The 19,410-nt window shown below is 45.2% G+C and overlaps 7 protein-coding genes across 7 annotated transcripts; 3 read left to right on the top strand and 4 right to left on the bottom strand.

Annotated features, from left to right (window-relative positions):
- Nucleotides 1-77: 77 nt before the first annotated feature.
- Nucleotides 78-1,906, top strand: GLAREA_08750 (uncharacterized protein; the record flags this gene model as incomplete). Its single annotated transcript, XM_008077711.1, has 2 exons — nt 78-728; nt 1,178-1,906. 2 exons carry the CDS (start codon nt 78-80, stop codon nt 1,904-1,906), a joined length of 1,380 nt encoding a protein of 459 aa, XP_008075902.1.
- A 101-nt stretch (nt 1,907-2,007) lies between these two features.
- On the bottom strand, nt 2,008-3,399 carry GLAREA_08749 (FAD/NAD(P)-binding protein; the record flags this gene model as incomplete). The annotated part of the gene is made up of 1 exon (XM_008077710.1): nt 2,008-3,399. One exon carries the CDS (start codon nt 3,397-3,399, stop codon nt 2,008-2,010), a length of 1,392 nt encoding a protein of 463 aa, XP_008075901.1.
- A 1,821-nt stretch (nt 3,400-5,220) lies between these two features.
- On the bottom strand, nt 5,221-5,607 carry GLAREA_08748 (uncharacterized protein; the record flags this gene model as incomplete). The annotated part of the gene is made up of 1 exon (XM_008077709.1): nt 5,221-5,607. One exon carries the CDS (start codon nt 5,605-5,607, stop codon nt 5,221-5,223), a length of 387 nt encoding a protein of 128 aa, XP_008075900.1.
- Nucleotides 5,608-5,754: 147 nt separating this feature from the next.
- On the top strand, nt 5,755-8,697 carry GLAREA_08747 (S-adenosyl-L-methionine-dependent methyltransferase; the record flags this gene model as incomplete). Its single annotated transcript, XM_008077708.1, has 1 exon — nt 5,755-8,697. One exon carries the CDS (start codon nt 5,755-5,757, stop codon nt 8,695-8,697), a length of 2,943 nt encoding a protein of 980 aa, XP_008075899.1.
- Nucleotides 8,698-16,520: 7,823 nt separating this feature from the next.
- Nucleotides 16,521-17,768, bottom strand: GLAREA_08746 (uncharacterized protein; the record flags this gene model as incomplete). The annotated part of the gene is made up of 1 exon (XM_008077707.1): nt 16,521-17,768. One exon carries the CDS (start codon nt 17,766-17,768, stop codon nt 16,521-16,523), a length of 1,248 nt encoding a protein of 415 aa, XP_008075898.1.
- An 89-nt stretch (nt 17,769-17,857) lies between these two features.
- On the bottom strand, nt 17,858-18,277 carry GLAREA_08745 (Chromo; the record flags this gene model as incomplete). Its single annotated transcript, XM_008077706.1, has 1 exon — nt 17,858-18,277. One exon carries the CDS (start codon nt 18,275-18,277, stop codon nt 17,858-17,860), a length of 420 nt encoding a protein of 139 aa, XP_008075897.1.
- A 181-nt stretch (nt 18,278-18,458) lies between these two features.
- On the top strand, nt 18,459-19,132 carry GLAREA_08744 (NADH-ubiquinone oxidoreductase 17.8 kDa subunit; the record flags this gene model as incomplete). Its single annotated transcript, XM_008077705.1, has 3 exons — nt 18,459-18,641; nt 18,692-18,933; nt 18,979-19,132. The coding sequence occupies 3 exons, from the start codon at nt 18,459-18,461 to the stop codon at nt 19,130-19,132; spliced, it is 579 nt and encodes a 192-aa protein (XP_008075896.1).
- Between the last annotated feature and the right edge of the window lie 278 nt (nt 19,133-19,410).

Below are 19,410 nucleotides of genomic sequence, written 5' to 3'. Positions count from 1 at the left end.
TTAATATCGTTTCGTTCTTTAGCAAAACGTCAAGCTGAAGATTAGATCCCATCACTTTCTTGTGCAGATACTATAAGATGGCTGGAGTGAAGCCATTGATATATGCTGAGCTTTTGTCCAATATCCGTCAAGTTTCTGTCATCGCGGCTCTGAATACGCCATCTGATTCCTCGACTCGAGTAGAGGTATTGGATGGTGGCCGTCAGATTCTCGTATCTCACCAAGACCTGAGCTCGGTCTTAATCCTGCCTGGACAAGTTACGCTTTACTCCCAGCTTCAACAACCTGTGTCTGGGCAAAAAGAAGTCTCATGGCGTCTTCCACTGGCAAGTGCACCAAGCTCTGGGAGGGTTGTAGCGAATCTGCAAGAGAATGAAACTCCTTGGTCTGCTCGGGACTTGGGAGAAGACGCTGAGTTCTCCTGTCGCGAATGCAGCGCTATCATCATCAAGAATGGCTCGATCAAGGATTGGAAAGATCTCCCGAGTGAGAACTGGGCAGAGATGATGGAGTTTTGGCATTGCCATAAGCCCGATGTCCCCAAGCATGAGCAGAATGGACCCAACAATGGATCAAGCGATCACAAACACCATTCTCATACCGACAGTAATGCGAACAGAGGCTATGGGGCGAACTCAAAGTTTATTGCGAGAAAATCTACCGGCTTTGTCGACCCAACAACGTTCCTTCTGGCCAGCGCCGATTGTTCCAACATTCAAGGGCTACAGGTAAGATGATATCCCTTCTCCCGTTTGATTATTCTCTCACCAAACTACTTCCTATTCTGGGCATCAAGAAGGTGGCCATACATGCTTTTGCTCCTCAATTGTCTGATCACCGATACAAATGCCCCAAATTGACAATATGTCTACCATTTTGCATCATTTCATTGGGCAACTAAGTAGACGTAACCTTCTCTTCGGAAAATGGTTTAACTACTTAGAATGCGGTAGACACACTCGTCTTTTGCACTCCGCGCTCTCCAAAGTCAATGGAGGGATACGGGATAAGTTCGAGGAACATTTGCATTTTTGTATCTTCATCATCTCGTCCTAGAGTTGCTTTAGATACTTGAATCAATCAAGTGGATGGCTGTCCGATGCTGGGTTTGTAACGGTTTGCTGACGGACATGCCTGAGCCATCCTCTTTATCGAATCGCTGCTGATCCCCCCTTAGAAATCAGAGCTGTCAAACAAGCAATTAGATTATCAACCACTGAGTTGCTTAGGTTGTAACCAATACTTGGGCATAGTTGACCCGCAAGCAGAAGGAGTCCGTCTATACAAATGGAGGCTCTTGTGCAATTCGCGACCGTCTTCGCAGCCAAACGGCTCAACGACTGGCTCGATTTTAGAAGCACCTTCATTATCTGTATTTTTTGCCTCTGAGTTGATACGGATGCATCTGTCACAGTGCGTGTCGCGTATCTTACTTTCGCCGATATCATGGAAGCCGGCACAAGTATCTACTACTCCGACTAAAACATCATTTCCAAAGTTCATCTCGCTCTGGGTCCTGTCTCCTGGCTTGAAGGTATCTGGATTGGGTGCCTCGCCAGATTCCCCGGTCAACTCCAGCAATGATTTGAACAGCACGACTCAGTCCCTCTTGCGAAGTCTTCAATTAAATCCAAAGCGGCCAGGTTCATCTAAAGGCAACTCAACTTCAAAGAGCAGCCAGATTGCTTGTGGTCTTAAGGTGAAACTGTTTTGGAACCATGTAGATGAGAAAGCCGCTATCGAGTTACAAGACCGCGAAGATACAGAAGAACTGTCTTTGCCTGTCGAGGCAATTGAAGAATTATCAGCATGTCTCCAGAATTCTGCTAATATTCTGCCGCCAAGTGCGCGCAGATTTCAGACTTGGAATGTAGGATTGCTAGACAGATACGAACAGCCAAGATAGAAAAAACTATAATATTACAAAATTGTCATTACTCTACTGAAAACTGGCGACAGAAAGCACCATCATTATCCACTATCTTTTATCACCCGCCGCTATGCACATCATGAAGCCTTCGCAGGTACTTTCTGGAATAGGTACACCAATCCTTCACTTAACGTCGGATGTGTAATGATCAGATCCGCAATATCCGTATACTTCAGGTTCATCTTCATACACAACTGGACGACCGGCAACAACTCTCCTGCGCCGACACCAAGCGCTGTGAACCCCAAAATCTCATCTTCATCACCTATCAACGCCTTTGCGAATCCTGTCGTCTGTCCCAAAGTTCTGGTTTTCAAGAAAGCACCCATTGGCAATTTCGCTAGCCGGTATTCGATTCCCTGAACTTTTGCTTCGCGCTGTCGAAGTCCGATATGAGCGAATTCTGGGACTGTGAAAAGCGTAAAGGGGATCTGCCGTCCACTCTTCCTGTTTGGTATGGTGGATTTACCGAGAAGTGCGTCTTTGACTATCCGGAAGTCATCGAATGCTACGTGAGTGAATTGTGGTGATCCGGCACAATCTCCGACTGCGTATACGCCAGAACTTGACGTCTCGAGCCTTTCGTCGGTGTTGATGAACCCTCTGGGATCGAGCTGGATACCTGCTTCTTCCAGACCAATGCCAGTAGTATTCGGTACACGTCCAGTCGCGCAAAGAATATGAGATCCTTCCAGCTCAAACGGCTTTCCAGATATCGTTCCCTTCATCATCACCGATTCTCCATAAATCCCAGAAACCTCCTCCACAACAGCAGAGGTGTAAAACCTAACACCCTCGCCCTCTAACACTCCCTTCAAAGCAACAACTACATCTCCGTCCTCATTTTTCAAGATCCCTTCATTCCTCTCCACCACCGAAACCCGCGCACCAAACCGCCTCATCGCCTGCGCAAACTCTAGACTGATGTATCCTCCGCCCAGGATAATCAGATGCTCAGGCACGATATCTAATTCCATGATCTCGATATGTGTAAGTGGTTTCGCGGATTTTAAGCCGGGAATATCTTCAATTCTCGCTCGACTTCCTGTGGAGATTACGATCTTATCTGCTGTTACAAGCCTCTTCCCCTCCGCGGTATCAACTTCGATACTCTTCTCCCCGACGAAAACACCGCGTCCCCAGATCACCTCTACTTTACTCTCCGCGAATCTGCTTCGATGCACTTCTTGCAAGCCAGCAACCATATCCCGTTTTCGCTGGCGGATGGTTTGCATATCAATCTTCATTTGTGAAGCGAGTAGATTGGATGAAGAGGCTTCATGGATGATAGACGCGGAGTGGATTATGTTCTTTGAGGGTAGACAGGCTATGTTTGGGCAGGAACCGCCTAGGTAGCTGCTTTCTATTAGGGCGACGCGGGAGTAGTGAGGAGAGAGGGTCCAGGAGAGGTATTTGCCTGCTTCGCCGGACCCCAGGATTAGGAGAGGGTAGTGGTTTGGGTCTGTCATGACTATGAATTTGGAGAGTTGGAATGTTAGGAAGGGGAAAGTTGGATCAAAGTATGGAGAAATGATTGCAGTGGTCGAACGACACAGGATGATTATGGTTTTTATGATATTATTTTATATATACATACTTGATTACCAGAGTTAAACTTTCACGTGTCTGATGAAGCATAATCTGTTATTCATCAATCCGCGTCTGGCTGAGGGGTGGTTTCTTAGACGAACACGTGCTATAAACGGCGAGTCCACCACTTGCTGAAATAGTAATTAGCCTCAACGGAATAGCTATTCAAAGCCCGTGCAATCCCGATGTGTTGTGTAGTATGAAAACTCGGGATTTGTATGCGGAATTTGTTGTGCACTTTTCAGATCGCGAAGCATGATTAGACACTAACAGTCATCAGACCACCTAAACTACCCCGAGAGTCGTGCACTACAACGCTGTGTAGAAGCATAATTGTCATCCAAATGCCGTACCTGTAAGACCATGATAACAATCTGCAAAAAACCAACTCAGGATCTTTAAGCTTCGTACCAACTGCACAACATTTCCCATCCTTCAGGAACACAACAGCCCCCGTTGGTGGCCCCATCGCGCGACACAAACATCACTCACCTAACTTACGTACGAGATCAGCGAATGAGAAGATCTGCGTCGGACACTTTCGGGTTTAACCCATCTCCAACATTTTAACGCTTTGGGGCCATAGAGAGGTCGCGCGAGCTAAATCGCGACCTTTTCTGAAGCTCATGATCTGCGGAGTACGCGTTTTTTGCAACGAGATCTTGCTATAGTTAGAGATAGTCTAAGTTGAGACGGATAGTGTTTATCTGTCTTCGTCGATGACCTGCTATCCATAGACCGTGCAGCTTTTCGCTTGTATTTCTGGAAAATCCAGTGCTGGAAATAAAAGACGGACACCCGGCGTTCGTCAGCGTAGTAGTGGTCAGATTTAATATGCAGACATTGATGAAGAATGCATTTTAGGTGCCTGACCTATCATCATGGTCTTGAGTAAGCCACCCACTTTAGACGTGGCCATAGGGGCCTGCTCACGTGACAGGCAGTCATGCTTGCCAAGAAGTTTGGAACAAATTTGTTTTGCGGATCTTCAACATCGGCATTTCTTACCCACACAACTTTGATGCTATATTGGAAAGTCCATCGATACACACAGATTACCTCTTTGTGATCACACGAGTCTTCGATATTGCGGTAGCTCAGTCATGCTTCTCAACAACATGCTCGTACACCACTCTCTCCGTCAGCTCACTTCCACTGCATGAAGCGGCCACGTCGAGTCTGCCAGATTCCCAAAGCGGCCTCTTCCCGCGGCCACAAGTCGCCTCAATAGGACGGATAATTGAGCCTCTTCCAAGAGAAACATTCTGCTTCTTCGCGTTGGCGGTCTCCAACTGGTTGATGCTCAGCCAGTGCTGGTGTCGTGGATGAAGTCCCGTCAAACGAATTCACGGTTCTAAGCGCCGGCCTCTTGGTGGTGCTGGCTAAGCGAACTCCTATTCGTCCAAGCGACCTCTTCACTGCATGGCAGCGCCAATCACCCTCTCTACCTGCTTTCCACTCGCGCGCGCCATCCACACCTTTTCGACCCCCCCTGACGCTCATTTTGGTTAGGTACGTATCTGGATCGAGCTGCACTCGTGGTTCGCAGGCTGTTCTGCTCCCAATATGCCTGTCTGTTCCTGCAGATGTTGCAATTGGCTCCCGAGGGCAACCACCACCTAAGCGAACTGGTGATAGCACGACTCCATGCGTGTGTCTGTCCCCGTCTGGCCAATTCCGCTGGCTGTCGAGGCTCCTCGTTACACCTGCCCACCGCTGCCATCCAACCCTTCGCCCTCTCCCGCTGCTTCGGCCTGCCCACCTCTCCCCAGGTCGTCATTGCCATGAAGACCGGGCCTCGAAAGCGCGTCTAGATACAAGCAAACCCCAGTCCCGCTCTCCTCTAGCTCGCTCTCGTACCCATCCAGCGCTGCCCATGTCTGACTTTGGCGCCCACTTTGCTCTCTTGACGCCGTGCAAAGACGAGCGTTTCCGTACGGCGTCGTACCTCTGGTATAAACAATAACGGCCTCCCAGAAACTAGGTTGGTCATCTCTTCTTGACTTTTTGTTCCTCCTTTTGTTGTTCTGTCGAGTTTTGTTTGATCGTTCCTCCCGGCTCCTCGAAAGTCTTCCTGGTCGAAGCATTCTATCTTTTAATATATCCACTCGCATCCGAACGTAACTCTGGTAGTCTTACATACATCTCTCGTCGACCGGGGATCTATTCACAGTTCGGCTCGCTCACACCCACACCTACCTATTTTTACAATTTCCATATCTGCAGCCCTCAAAATGGCGACTCTCGATTTACTTTTACTACCAGCTACTACATATTGCCCGCCGTCCGCTGCGCAGGCTCGCAAGACGCAACGGTCACTTAATACTATAATGGAAGATGAAGTTACGTCGCAACGCAACTCAATGATCATGATGAACAGGCGGAGTCAGGCATATGAAAAGGCATCAAGGACAGCGGAGTGGCTCTCACCCATGAGCGACAACTTCCCCACACCCCGCGGCAACCACTTTATGTCGGCACCTATCGCTGAGTCCACTGCATCCGAGAGCGAGGAGAGCATTATCTCTGGTACCTCTGGCACACCCTCTTCGGCGCCATGGACCAGAACTTCTTTCACTACCGAAGCCACCGACTTTGATGACCTCTATGATGTCTCATCCGACGACGAGGCACGAAGGAAGCCTTCTGTGCGCAGAAGAAGTGCGACTCGTCAGACCAGCAGAAGCAGCAGCCGTCAATCAGTCGACTCCATCTCCAGCAGAACCTCCCGCAAGTCTCTTCCAGTACTAGCAATCCCATCCAAAGGTGACCCATGGCCAGGACACGAAGCTTTCAAGGCTCTCACCTCTCCAATCCCACCTACCCCACCACCAAAGGTTCCTATGTCCCCTGCTCTTTTCCAATATCTGCAATCACAAGAAGTTCCTTCATGCTCGGCACCACCATCTCTGGATGGCAGCCTCAGCTCCGACCAATTGGCGGTTATGTCTGTTCCACCGACGCCAGAGATCGGAAGCGTAGTTGGAGACGATGAGGATGTTTGGGGCAATGGTATTCAACTTCAACCAGCTGCTTTGGCTACCCTGCAGGCACTCTCCGGTAACGATAGCTTGTACGAGCACCAGCCCGAACAGGTGATCGAGCTACCCCAAGCCCCCGCACCCGCCCCGCGTGTGCAAGAGATGCAACAGAGCCTTCCTCCACTTACCACAAACATCCACCGCAACAACTCCATCATTCTCTCACCCGAGAACCAGCGATCGCTCAACAGCCTTACCCGTCTTGAGATTCCATCTCCAGGAGGATTTTTCTCTACGCTCTCTCGCAATGCTAGACACACCTGGCACTTGGTCCCACTTACCCCAGAGGCCGATGCTCCACCAACTTCCACCACTGCTGAGAACTTCTACAAAACACCATGGTCGTCCGGAGCTCCAGTTGAGAGCATCTTGGAGGTAGCTGAGTCTGATTGCATGTCCAATGGTCTCCCAACTGCCCCAATCACTGCCAGATATGCACCTCTCCAAGAGCCCATCGTCACTTCCACTGCCGAGAACTTCTACAACACACCATGGAGCAGCTCTGTCCCAGTTCAGCAAACCGTCTTTGCAAACAACTCGGATTGTATGTCTCAAGGTCTCCCAACTGCGAGATACGCCCCAGTCCAAGAGGAGATCGTTCCCGATGAGATCATCACCGAGACTCTCAAACTCGATAGCGTCGCTGTTGAGACTGTTGACCGCACTGGCCTTTGGCTCGCAGCTCAAAGCTCTTACCTCTCAAACATCGTCGACCCCATTGAGGAGCGGGACGACGAGGTTGCTCTTCTCAAACGCCACACCAGCGTCAAGATCCAAAGAGAATCTTTCGTAGAGGTTGAGGACGATGTCCCACCCATGCCAACTCAAATCCGCGCTGATAGCCGCTCTGAAGCCCGCAAAACGGTCCGTTTCTCTGTGATCCCACCTACACCATGCACCGGAGTCGTTGCATGTCCATTGCCCCAAACTGACCTCCCGCAAGAATCAGCGTACTACCGCGCCTTCCAGAGCTTTAAAGCTCGCTCCCGCGCCCGCGACACGTTTTCGCACCGCATCCCGCGATTCGAGGCTCTGCAGACTCAGCGCGTCGTTTTTCCAGATGCCCACCGAGCCCAGCTCCTCGGAAAATATCAACTCAGTACCGTTCATATGAGCCCAAAGAAACGCATGTCCGCCAACGTCGCTCGCGGTGACGAGACCCCCCCTGAGAACCTGGAACGAATGAAGAAGGATAGAGAATACGAGGCTTTCGAGCAAATGAAACACGCAACCTGGAATGTCATGGCATCGAGGCTTCTCAATGGCGGTCGTCTCATTGCTGCACCAGCAGCAAAGAAACTCTCTCGCCTTTCGTCAATGGGTCCAAAGCTTTATGGTGCCTCTCCCGATCGTGCACGCATCCTCGATCTCGGTGGTCAAGCTACTTGTGATTGGGCATGGCACGTTGCAGCTGAATACCCAAACATCAAGGTCTACACTGTTACGACCAAAGCTCTTCGTCAACTCTCCAACTCCAACATCCGCGGCCCAAAGAACCATCGTCAAGTTGCCGTCGATCGTCTTACCGTACTTCCCTTCAAGGACAACCAATTCGATCTCATCTCGGCTCGTGAGATCTACAGCATCTTGAAGTCTAAAGGAGAGAATGGTCAAGATGAGTGGGATGCTTGTCTAGCCGAATGTCTTCGCGTCTTAAAGCCAGGTGGATACCTCGAGTTCTCGATCATGGATTCCGACATCGTCAACGCCGGACCACTCGGTCTAGCAAAGAGCGTCGAATTCGGATTCAACCTCACCACCCTCGGTTTCGACGCCTCGCCCACCAAGACCTTCCTCCCTCGCCTCAAGCAAGCAGGGTTCGTCGGTGTCAAGCGTGCGTGGACATTCCTACCCATGGGAGCCAAGCTAGAGGAAGCACCCAAAAGCCGCGACAGTCTCGGCGTGGAAGTCAAACTCCAAATGGACGCATTTCTAGAGGGGAGTCTCGAGAGCATGGCCTGCGTAGGCGGCATTGTCGGCGGTTGGGCCTGGGAGAAGTGGTTACTCCGCTGCAAACTCCAAACTTTCGGGAACGAAGCAAAGATTGATGGTGTGCGTGATATTATCGAGGAAGGACGATACTGTGGTGCCGGATGGAGAACGGTCAATGGATGGGCCATGAAGCCTTTGCGCTAAAATCGGGGTTGATTATACTGGTGTTCGGATTTTCCTTTTGCGGTTTATTTCCTTGGGACTCTTGGATCAGATGGATGGACGGGGATGGTGGGGGTGTACATTTAATAGAGGTTGGCATAACCTCGACTCTTCTTTGGCCCTTGGGGTCCCCTTTTTTTTCCTTTGACACATGTCGAAGCTTTTCCTCACTTGAGGATCGAGACACAAAATACTTCTTTTTACATTTTTTTTGGGCCTGGCCGACGGTTTTGTCGTTGGCTATACTGCTTTTTTATTTCCTTAATTTATATAAGATACCTCACTACTACTACTTTGACGAAGAAGAATTTTAATTCAAGACTGTCTCTACCTGAAATATCTTGACTTCACTATGACTCTAATCTCTTTCGTAATCGATTTTGGTGATGGTGTTGTGAAAATGAGAACTCGCTGTAGAGTCTGACGTAAATTCAACAACAAGCGAGATTCCGAAACATACCGCGTTCCAGGAGACGCTTGGGGCTGAGATGGCGGTTGCGAAGGGCGAGCTTTTCGCTGAGGTGTGTGTGGTCCCCGGTTTTAAGCCTCCGTAGAGCGGGCGCTTAGGTTGGTTGATCTGTAAGGGTGTGGTGGGATGGGTTTACCGGTTTGCTGGGAACGGGGTGTTTAAATTGGGCTGGATGATAATTGGACCGAGATCTGTGTGAAGACGAAGATACATACTCCGCGTATGGTGTGTTGCTTCGTGGAGGTTCATTAGGTGGGATTTGCTTCTTGGAATGGTCTGGAAAAGGAGATGTTGGGAACTAATAACGTGAAGTTCACCTTTTTCTGGTACGCGAAGTTTACTTTCATAAGATAAATGTTGCTGCCGAAACAAAATCCATCACCAAAACCCATCTCTCAGGATCTCGCATGTGTCAGTCTTCAATCCCCTTATATCTCATTCTTCCACATGTTCCAGTCAGAGAAAAAGATTTTGACAAACATATGAAATCAGGACGACAATGGAGAAGTAAGAGGGTGCACACATATCAACCTCGTGGATGGAAAACTTACCATTTCAAGTTTTTGATGTTGAAATTTCACGAATGGGCGTTGTTTTATGATGTTAAAGAAGTTGTTATTATGGATCTTAGACTTGGAATTCTTCTTTTTTTTTTTTTTGGTGGTTAAGGATTATATCTATTTTTTCTTTGGTCGTTGGGCAGTAGCCTTACGAGTGAGTTGTTAATATCTAGTCCGAACATGAGAAGAACTCTACATATTTATTGAGATTCTTCATTTATGTCGTTCGGAGTCTTACTGGCTTTTGGGGAAAGTGTCATATAAATGTGTACATAAAAATGACAAATTGCCTCCTCAAAACTACAAAGAATAGAGCGAACACGGGATATAGCAAAGGGTGCATAAACACGGGGGTGGTGTAGGAGAATTGTTGTTTTCAATCACTTGGCAATAATACTAATACTCGATAGCGATTGTATTGATCATGACCGACTTTGGTTGTGATATTACAGAAGTGTAGGTAAGTAGGACTTAGTGCCGAAACTTGAATTATCACCGAAATGACCTTTCCAAATATCGTATCACCTTTTCAACTCGTGAATGTAGGTTTACATAGGCATTTTGTCTCAATTAGCCATCAAGTATTGTTTCCACAGAAAAGCTGGTTCATCCCAAGAATTATTGCTTCACCACGTGGAGCAACGGCCTTGATCATTGTTTGTTGGTAAAGAGAAAAGAAGGAGATACAAGTGGATACTTGAATGGAGCTATTGCACTTAGCTGGGATTTCGTAGGGAGTTACTTAAGATATCTAAAGGGGTTTATTAGAGATTAAGTTTTCTGGGGAGAATTCTGCTTAAAATGATTTACATGGGACATAATTTATTTATTTCAATTGCAGTGTCAATAAATAAGATATTGTATTTCTAGCTGAGAACTCAAGCTTTAAATTATTTATTCATAGAAAATCTAATTATAATTTCTACGACACGTCAATTCATGAAAATTCAGGTCACCCCAACTTGAAAAGGTGGTAACTAAACAGTCGTTGCCATTTATGCCAGGAATAAACAAAAAAGATCGTTGATAAATGTTTTCGCCTACAGCAACCAGGCAATTATAATAATGAGGGGAGAAAAAGAAGAAGTCTTTGTAAAAGCGTGTAAGAACAAAAGTATTCCTAAGTATTAAGAGATTGTTTATGACAAAAAACGGGTAAGTTGTGGAGTTGTTGCCGAAAAGTGAATTTTTACCGATGTTGGTTGATCGAAATCGAATGTCTACTGAATATTTCTGGTATGGTATTGTAAATGAAGTCCTGAAATTAGAGTAGATACATTTTGCACACAACGCTAGGATTTTATGGAAAAGCGTACCGTACTATGCGTATTTGTCCGCATGGGTAGCGTCTGAAAGCGAATTTGCGATTAAAATTCGGGAAGCCGAATACGACCGACGTTTTTATTAATAGTAGGAGGTACTTACAGTAATAAGACTTTAGAAATCAACCTAAATTAAGGGGATGTCGGTTAAACTTTTAAGGAGTAAAGATTTTGTATCATGATTGTCTTCTTAGCTAGACTTAAAGTAAGTCTTTAAATCCTCGTCAAATGTGTCTTTCTATAGTCCTATGGGACGAGAGGCATTTAACGAGGTATAGTCTACTTCTACATTAGTAGCTGTGAAACAATTGTTGCATTTGTTCTTTTTCCAGAAGGCACACATTATAGTAAATAATAACAGGAGCCCTTGCCGTCGCTTCAGATTGATTATAGCTTCGACAACGTTGCTTCAGGTGGGGAGAGGTTGGAATGAGGGTGTACCTTCTTATAACGTAGGTTACTGATTTTTATTGATTTCTTACGAGTAAAACTGACAAAGCTGTTGTTGTTTTCTGGGTTTGTGGGTGGATGAATAGCTGTTTGTGGTGATTATTTTGAATGTCGATTTTTCTAGACAGAGGAGCTATCACCACTGAATGACAAGCTTTTTGTAAGTGGAGCTTGCAGTTTTGCTCTACTTAGTCACTGGGATTACCTCTCTCGCAATGTCAATTTACCTCATCAACCCGGAGCATGCAGTCTATGGAATATTTTTCGTGGTATTGTATTAGAGATAATATTCTTAACCCTACGATGGTCGCCATTATTACGCTATGATGGAAAGCTATTGGGAAGTATTTGAAAGTTTTTACAAAACAAAAAGTCTAGGCGTGACATCAAAGTTTTCTTATTGTTCATTATAGGTATTATAACTGAGAGAATTCCCAAAGTAGACATGATAACTTACTGCCGAGAGGGGCCTCACCACCGAAATCATGCAAGCGAGTTCGACTTTCTAACATCGGAGTCTAGGAGCGTTTGGCAGGTATCACGTCTAGCAGGTATCACGTTTGGCAGGTATCATTTGCCGTGACATAGTCAACCCAAAGAATCCTCGCTCTATTCAGTACCCCATTGAAAGTGAAGTCATTATCGCTTTGCGATAAGTATTGATTGGTATTGAGATGTGAGTCGAGATAGTAAGTATTGGATGAGGTGAGATAGATTAATGAGTGTTCAAAAGTGAAGTGAGGGGAAAAAAGACTGCCGAGGTTAAGTGAAAAGAATAATGACTCTGTTTCAGAAAGCTATAATAGAATCTACACTAAATGAACAACTAAATCCAACATTTTCTTGACGTTAGTGTTTTTCATATGGGCTGAGTTTTGGATGTTTGCAGGTGTGATGCTGACAAGCGGTTTTCCTTTATGTTCCAACTTGAGAATTGAGAACTTACTCAGTTATATGCAGGTAATGAAACATGTCAAAAGTTAAAATGATGAGTCTCTGGGAAGCTGCCGTTTGAACTGGATATTTTGCACCATTAAAGTTATTTCTCAAGCGGAAGTTTGAATTTCGTTCCCGTAGATTTATAAACTTACTCATATGGTACTGTGGATATCTTAAAATCTAATAGTACAATGTATAAAAGATGCTGTATAGTGTTATCGTGTTATGACATAGAGGTTATTAGCTGGAATAGCAGAGGGCCACGTGGATGACATGTTGAAGCGATGTTGGAATCAGAGGACTTCAAGCAATTTTTCAACAGTGAATTAAAGACTATTGTATAGATCAATTTCTGTTAAGAAAATTCTGAGAATAGAGGCAAATAAGTTGCTACCAAAAACTTGATTGCTGCCGATTTAGGTTACTCTTCTTGAACATTGTGTTATTTCCGAACTGTAACTATAGCAATAAGTATCTAACTAATCTCATGCCACTTATTTATTTCTTTTACAATTGATTTCCTTTCTATGTGGCGCTTTTAGGCTCCACAGGCAACAATCATCCGCATCTCCCAAAGGCTGCTCGTTTTATTCTTGGCTTCTGACGAAGTTTGGCTTCTATTTGTAGTTGGTCTTACTGGCTCTATGTCACATTAATAGAAGAGTATATTCAATGTTTTTCTTTCTGCTGGGATTGCGTATCTTTTTAGGTTCTTTTTGAGGTTCTACATCAGACCTAGAGGTAATGCATTACACTTTCCATTTCGATGAGTGTAATGTGTGTTTGTCATAAGTTCTTACCCCTCCTCCCGAAGTTTATCTACAAATCTAGCTAAGGCTAAAAACAACACGCTGACAGCCACAGATGTTATCCCTGGCACTACAGACAAGTTCTTTAAGGGAGGGCCAACATCCCAGTCAGAATTTTAGGAACACTGTAGAACAGCGAAATAATATAAGTATCCTAGAATAAGCTGGGACTTCCTTCATTGAAATTTCTAATCTTTGTGTGATTGTTTTCTGTCGCCGAATTATTCATCACTGCTGAAAGTTAATGGGCCAGGTGCAAGGCGTGAAAAATCTTCAAATGGGGACTTTGATATGTATTTACTATAGCGAAGAATTAGGGCTCCGTCAAGTTCAGTTCCTACAGCTTTTCGAACCTTTCTAGGTTTAGACGAGAAGCGTCGCTCTACACCAGAGGCACGCGAAGGTCTGCTTGCTGCATTTACAAATTCAAAAACTCTCATAACATATAAAAGGATTTGAACAGATTCTGGTCCAGATGTACAAACGGAATGAAACTTAAGTAATTGGATCACTCTGGGTTTTGAGATTCTCATAGAAAGGCACCTTGATTAAATCAATGGGTTTAGATAAATTAAACGAAGTCGGCAGTCAAAGTGGTCAAATATCGATTGTACCTTTTCGTCATCATTCTAAGGGGGAATTCATTTAAGTACCTCAATTTTAAACAGCGCTTTTGATATTATGATAATGTCATGGGAATCATTTATTCGCCAAGGTGCTTTAACTAGACTTTTTATTCCGACGTAAGGATACAGCAAAAACAAGTTTAGCAGGAAGAACTTGTCTAAATTCAATCAAATAGCATTAGTGAGATACGCATTAACTAATCATGCAGAATTCTTCAATGATGTATTGGCTGGAGAGGCATGGAAATAAGAGACCATAAACCTTCTCAAAACGTCAGCTCTTAACATATTATCGAATAAATAAACTTGCGTAACACGAAACCCACTTATGCTCACGATCTTTTTTTTCCTTCTCCTGATGACGCTTCGTCGCCGATGATTTTGATGTCACCGAATGTAACACCTCACATAGCTTAAGTAACCAGCAATCTGGAAAACCAATAGATCCGGGCTATAGAATAGAAATGTCTGATAATTCCAAACAAATATAATGGGGTAAGGTCTTGCTTCATTGGGAGTAGAGATATAGTCTCAAGCCCGTGAGCAAGAAGAAAGGAAGCGATTTTATAGTTGTCGAGGCGATCGTCGCAAGGAATCGTGTTTATAATCAGACGTGTCACCTTGTGGTAGAAGTGACTTTTGTGTTTATTGACAGATGAAACAAGATCTATAATCAATAGATATGTCGAGTTTTTAAGAGGGAAGAACACCTCTAAATGCTACAATTTCGTTGCAAAATTGGGATTTTTGTGGTTGAAACCAGTATCTGGGATAATATTTCGTACGGGTCGATAAAAACTAATGACTATAATTGTAGTTAATGTTGCTAAATTGTTTCCCTGGCCTTTTTCATTCAAACAAAAGACTCCGACACGATATTACAGAGAATCAAAGAAGATCAACTAAGTGTTATAATATTCATCACCAGAATCAAATGAAATTGTCACTAGCTTCTTAACATCTTGAGAATAATTAACTTTCACATGCCCCGCACGCTGTGAATAACTCGGTATTTATTATTAGGTCCAGAATGATTCTCTACTCATTATTACATTCGATAGCATCTTTTTTAAAGTGCTTATGTCTATGGATAATATAAAATCTCTTCCTCGGTTGATAGCTTCAATCAATTGCCGGGTGCGCTTTCAACCTAATTTTTCAATCCTCTGGGTGTACTCACAATGGCTAGAAGTATGTTCTCTCCGCTTTGTTTGACCACCGTCAAAGTTCATTTGATCTATAATCAGGGGTGTTTAGCCAATACAACTATACAGTTTCCATAAGCCTTAAGTGCCAAGACTAGGAGAGCTGTTCCAAGTCAAATTGGCAATACGGATCTAGGAACAAATCATTTTCGCTGGTCAACGACGACCCCGGGCCTCAACAAAGGTGTCTCTATAGCACTACCTAGTACCTTGGTAGAGGTGGAGAGAATACACTTCTCGTTATTGTGAGTACATTCGCTTAGACATTAAGATGAAACCTGATGATTTTCCACCACCGAAATTACTACTGTCACCAAAAGTGGCACTTCACATAACATCTACAATCGATTTTGGTTGTCGACTCTTCAAGATTCTCTTACCGTTCTAAAAGAACGGTAATTCTATCTGAGTAAAGAGCCATATCTTATTCACATGAGCACAGTATCCGAGATACTACACAGAGGGAAAAGAGACCGAATCACGCTATTGTGTATCCGTTCTTTATTGGATATTGAGCTATGGGCATTGCCATTTCCATTTATATGGCAGCTTACACTTGGGATACTAATCGTTGGATGAGGGTTCAAATTTCGCACCATTCAAATCAGTGATGGTTTTCGAGGTTGTCAGCGTCACGCGAATTTCTAAGATTTTGGGAAGATATTTTCAAATATATCCAAGGGTGTTACAAGTGACCAAATTAAAATAAGAGAACGAATCCGTTGTCTCACTATTTTTGATAGGTAATAAAGAAAGCGATAACTAAGATTTGTAAGGTGTCAGTTCAACATTGCATATCCTTAGATGAAAGCTTCGATGTGATGTCTAAAATGCTGAGTTGATGCGATCTTACACGCCGCTCAACTGCCATCCAACTTCACAAACCTCTGCCACCGAAAAGTCCACCACCATCGAACTCAATACTTCACCAAATATATATGTCAGCCGAGCCCAGGACGCTTGTTCTCTTGATAAATGACCTGGGAGAAAATATGACAGAACGGCGAGTCTATGTATATTGTTGAAGCCATTATGTCCACTGGACATAACAGCTGGATGCAAGAAACGTGATGGGTGACAGAACTGGAAATAGGATGATCTATAAGCTCGTTCTTGCCAAATAGACGTACTTAATATATGTCAAATTGTCATGTCGTGAAATATATTTTGTAGATCCATGGTATCAATTCATTCTTCATATTTGACCTGCAAATCGATGGATCAGTGATCAGGAAGTCATTCTTTTCGTAGATTGCTTTCTGTAATTTTTAGACAGTCTGTGTCGGGTGTTTCATCGCGCCAGAGGGGACATAATAGTAACATCTGGTGGTCGATACGAAATGCTGACTTCTAGGCACAAGAAATAGATTGGGTAACAATATATATTTGCAAAAACGCTCTCGGGTATCAACTCTACTAATCTAATCACAGCTCTCTCTCTTTACTCCCTTTGGAAGACCTCCCTCTCTCTTCCTTCAACGCAACCAACAAATCCTTAGCCCACGCCGCCTCAGGCGTAGCCTTCGAAAATGTATCGACATGATGATCCCAACACCCATCATCCAACATATTTTCCTTAACTTGACAGGTCTTTGAAGAACTAGCTTCATTCTTCGGCCATACACCAAGAGACGCACCCATCCCCTCGTCCAGGAAGTTATCCATGACGAGTTGGCCGACCTTCTTGCGGACTATATCGAAGTCCTCTCCCTTTTTCAAGAACATGGCGAGAAGTAACTCCATCCCGTCTCTCTTGATAAATTCGTCTCGGAATGTAGGCTCCCGAAGGATGCCACTGATTGCACCAACCTTTGCCCTCAAAGTGGCAGCGTTCTTCTCGCCACCTATGCCGCTACGGAGGATTTTGACAAAATCGTCTTGAGATTTTGATCCGCCTTGGCCACACATAGGGTTAACTACCATCTTGTTGTAACCTGCGATCTCCTTCAGAGCAGTTGGGTTGTTCTGTAAGGCAGATCCCAGGATAGATGCGGCCTTGTGGTCTCGTCCATTTTCCTTTGCGTCCATTCGCTGAGTTCCTGCTCCCAACGTGAGGCAAACGAGTTTCTCAAGAACTGGGCCGTCTTTCGCGATTTCAACACCATAATAGATGTCGTGTGCTAATTCATTCAGATCATCCAAAGCTTTATCAAATGCCCTCGCTTCCATCTTAATGGCAAGCATGGACGCTTGAAAAGTTGACATCTCGTCGCCGGACTCTGCGTTCGGTATTGGTGGTGGTACTTTTCCAGCCGCATCGTACGAAGGTGGGTTCATTGGCACTTGGTCTCGAAGTGCTGGCTTTCCAGGTTCTTCTGAATCCGCCTCCGGTTGGTCGACCACAACCATGGACTGTTCTGTTGGTAATCCTTCCAGTTGTGATTCTACGCTTTCTTCACCCTCTGTAGGTATGTTTAACCTTGCTTCTTTCAGACCGGTCTCTAAGTTCATTCGAATGTGGAGGCCGGGAGGTAGGTCTTGTCCTTCTTTTATGATTTGAAAGTCTTTGGTAGGCTCGAAGATTCGAAGATAGCAGTCGTCAGGGTTGTCTGGGGCGCAGATGAGTTCTGTGTCCACCGAGGGAGATGCTACAGGATCTGAAGAGGCTTGAGCCAAGAATGGAAGAAAGAGACAAGCTGTGCCCAAGACACGGCGGGAAGACAAGAGAACCATATTGTAACGAAGGACGAAGTGAAAGGACGGTTGGAAGTATTGAAGACCGAAGCTTCAGGTTTTAACAGTTGTTGTCTAGAGACCAGATATCAAGTGGCAACAATAGAAAGGACACGCTGTAAGTTCCTTCTAAATCTTCTTAAAACACGTCTGTCTGATCGAGCCACCTCTGCTTCGTGAACAGCTTTGTCAAAAGCAACTAGGTCGAATGGTGTAGATTTCCCTTCCTGTTGGAGCTCGTATTCTTTGGACCACGTTTCTAAAATCTGAGGACAACTTTCGAATAGGTCTGCACTCTCCCAAGATGATCGAATCACTGGACAATCTTCCCACTTGACTAAATACCAGATGAAGTGGTTTTTGTCCTTTATCTGCGTGAGAATCCGTTTCGGGGCGTGATCTTGGCCGTCGTCGGTTTCTAGTGAAGCTAGAGATTCTTCGTCGTCGGATTCTTCATCAATGCCGTCTTGCAAGTAGCCGCCAAATTGTTGGGGATTTGAGTTCGCCATCTTCAGAGGACAAGTGGCATGTTGGCGATGGCTGGAAGCTCTGAAGCTATTCTGCCACTCTGTGGGGCACGAAACGCCACCGCTTTCCCCTCGCTGACTAAGAATTGGAGGTGTCGAGTTGAAGCATCAACCGCATCGCACCTCGCTCAGCGACGAGAACGATCAATTGGACCACCACATCATGTTTGCGCTTCGGAGAAAGGCAGTTCAGACTGCTGGGCGTCGTCCTGCAGCTACCTCGACAGTTTCGCGTCTATACTCAACTGGCCAACACGGGAAGACGGGGGATGAAGTTCACCACTTTGCGGGAAGCAGCCAGGAGCATGGCGAACATCACGCCGGTCCAGAGAACGAGTCGCTAGGAGTAAGGGGCCAGACGATTCTGCGAAACTCAAGGCTAATGTTGCTACGTAGACCGGTTTCTTCGTCGTCCTCGCCGCGATCCCACTCAGTATAGGACTATACAGTGTTTCCAGACCTGATAAAGATGGAAAGCCGGCGGGCTTGTCAAGGTTCATCGACAGCTTCTCACATTACAAGGAGAAATGGGCGACGCAAAATACGCTGCACGTACAAGCTATTGAGCAGGCGGCTTACAACAGAAACGTGGACCAGAACGCAACACCAAGCATGCATATCGACTTGAGGTTCCCAGAGTACGTGTGGAGCTCGATTGAACAGCGTTGTGCTAATTGATGTAGAATATTCAACACTGGATCGCCATATAATGTTATTGCTGGACAAGGACCGAGAAACATGGATGCGCTGGTGGCTCATTATCAAAAGCAAAACACGGATGAGGACGAAAGGAGAGCGAAAGCTTTGGCGGCAAAGCAGAACAATACCCGTACATAAATTTCCTATAATCTGTTACCAATACTTCAAGAATTTTTCTAGAATATGCTCATGTAAATATGGTTGACAGTGACGGCGTTCAACACATGAAATGCTAACATGCTTTGTCTGACTGGAAGTACGATACAAGGAAACATTAGGATGCGTTGGCATTTGTCGACGCCCTGTCTGTAATCATCATTCTATTTCATAATCATTGCGACATATCGAAAGGCGCTCGTAAATAGTCGAATATTGAATACAGAAGACGCTGACATTCAATTTACTAGCACGCACGG

Source organism: Glarea lozoyensis (assembly GCF_000409485.1).
Source record: "Glarea lozoyensis ATCC 20868 chromosome Unknown GLAREA1, whole genome shotgun sequence".
In the NCBI taxonomy this organism is placed as follows: Eukaryota; Fungi; Ascomycota; class Leotiomycetes; order Helotiales; family Helotiaceae; genus Glarea; species Glarea lozoyensis.
This window is presented reverse-complemented; position numbering and strand designations above follow the sequence as displayed.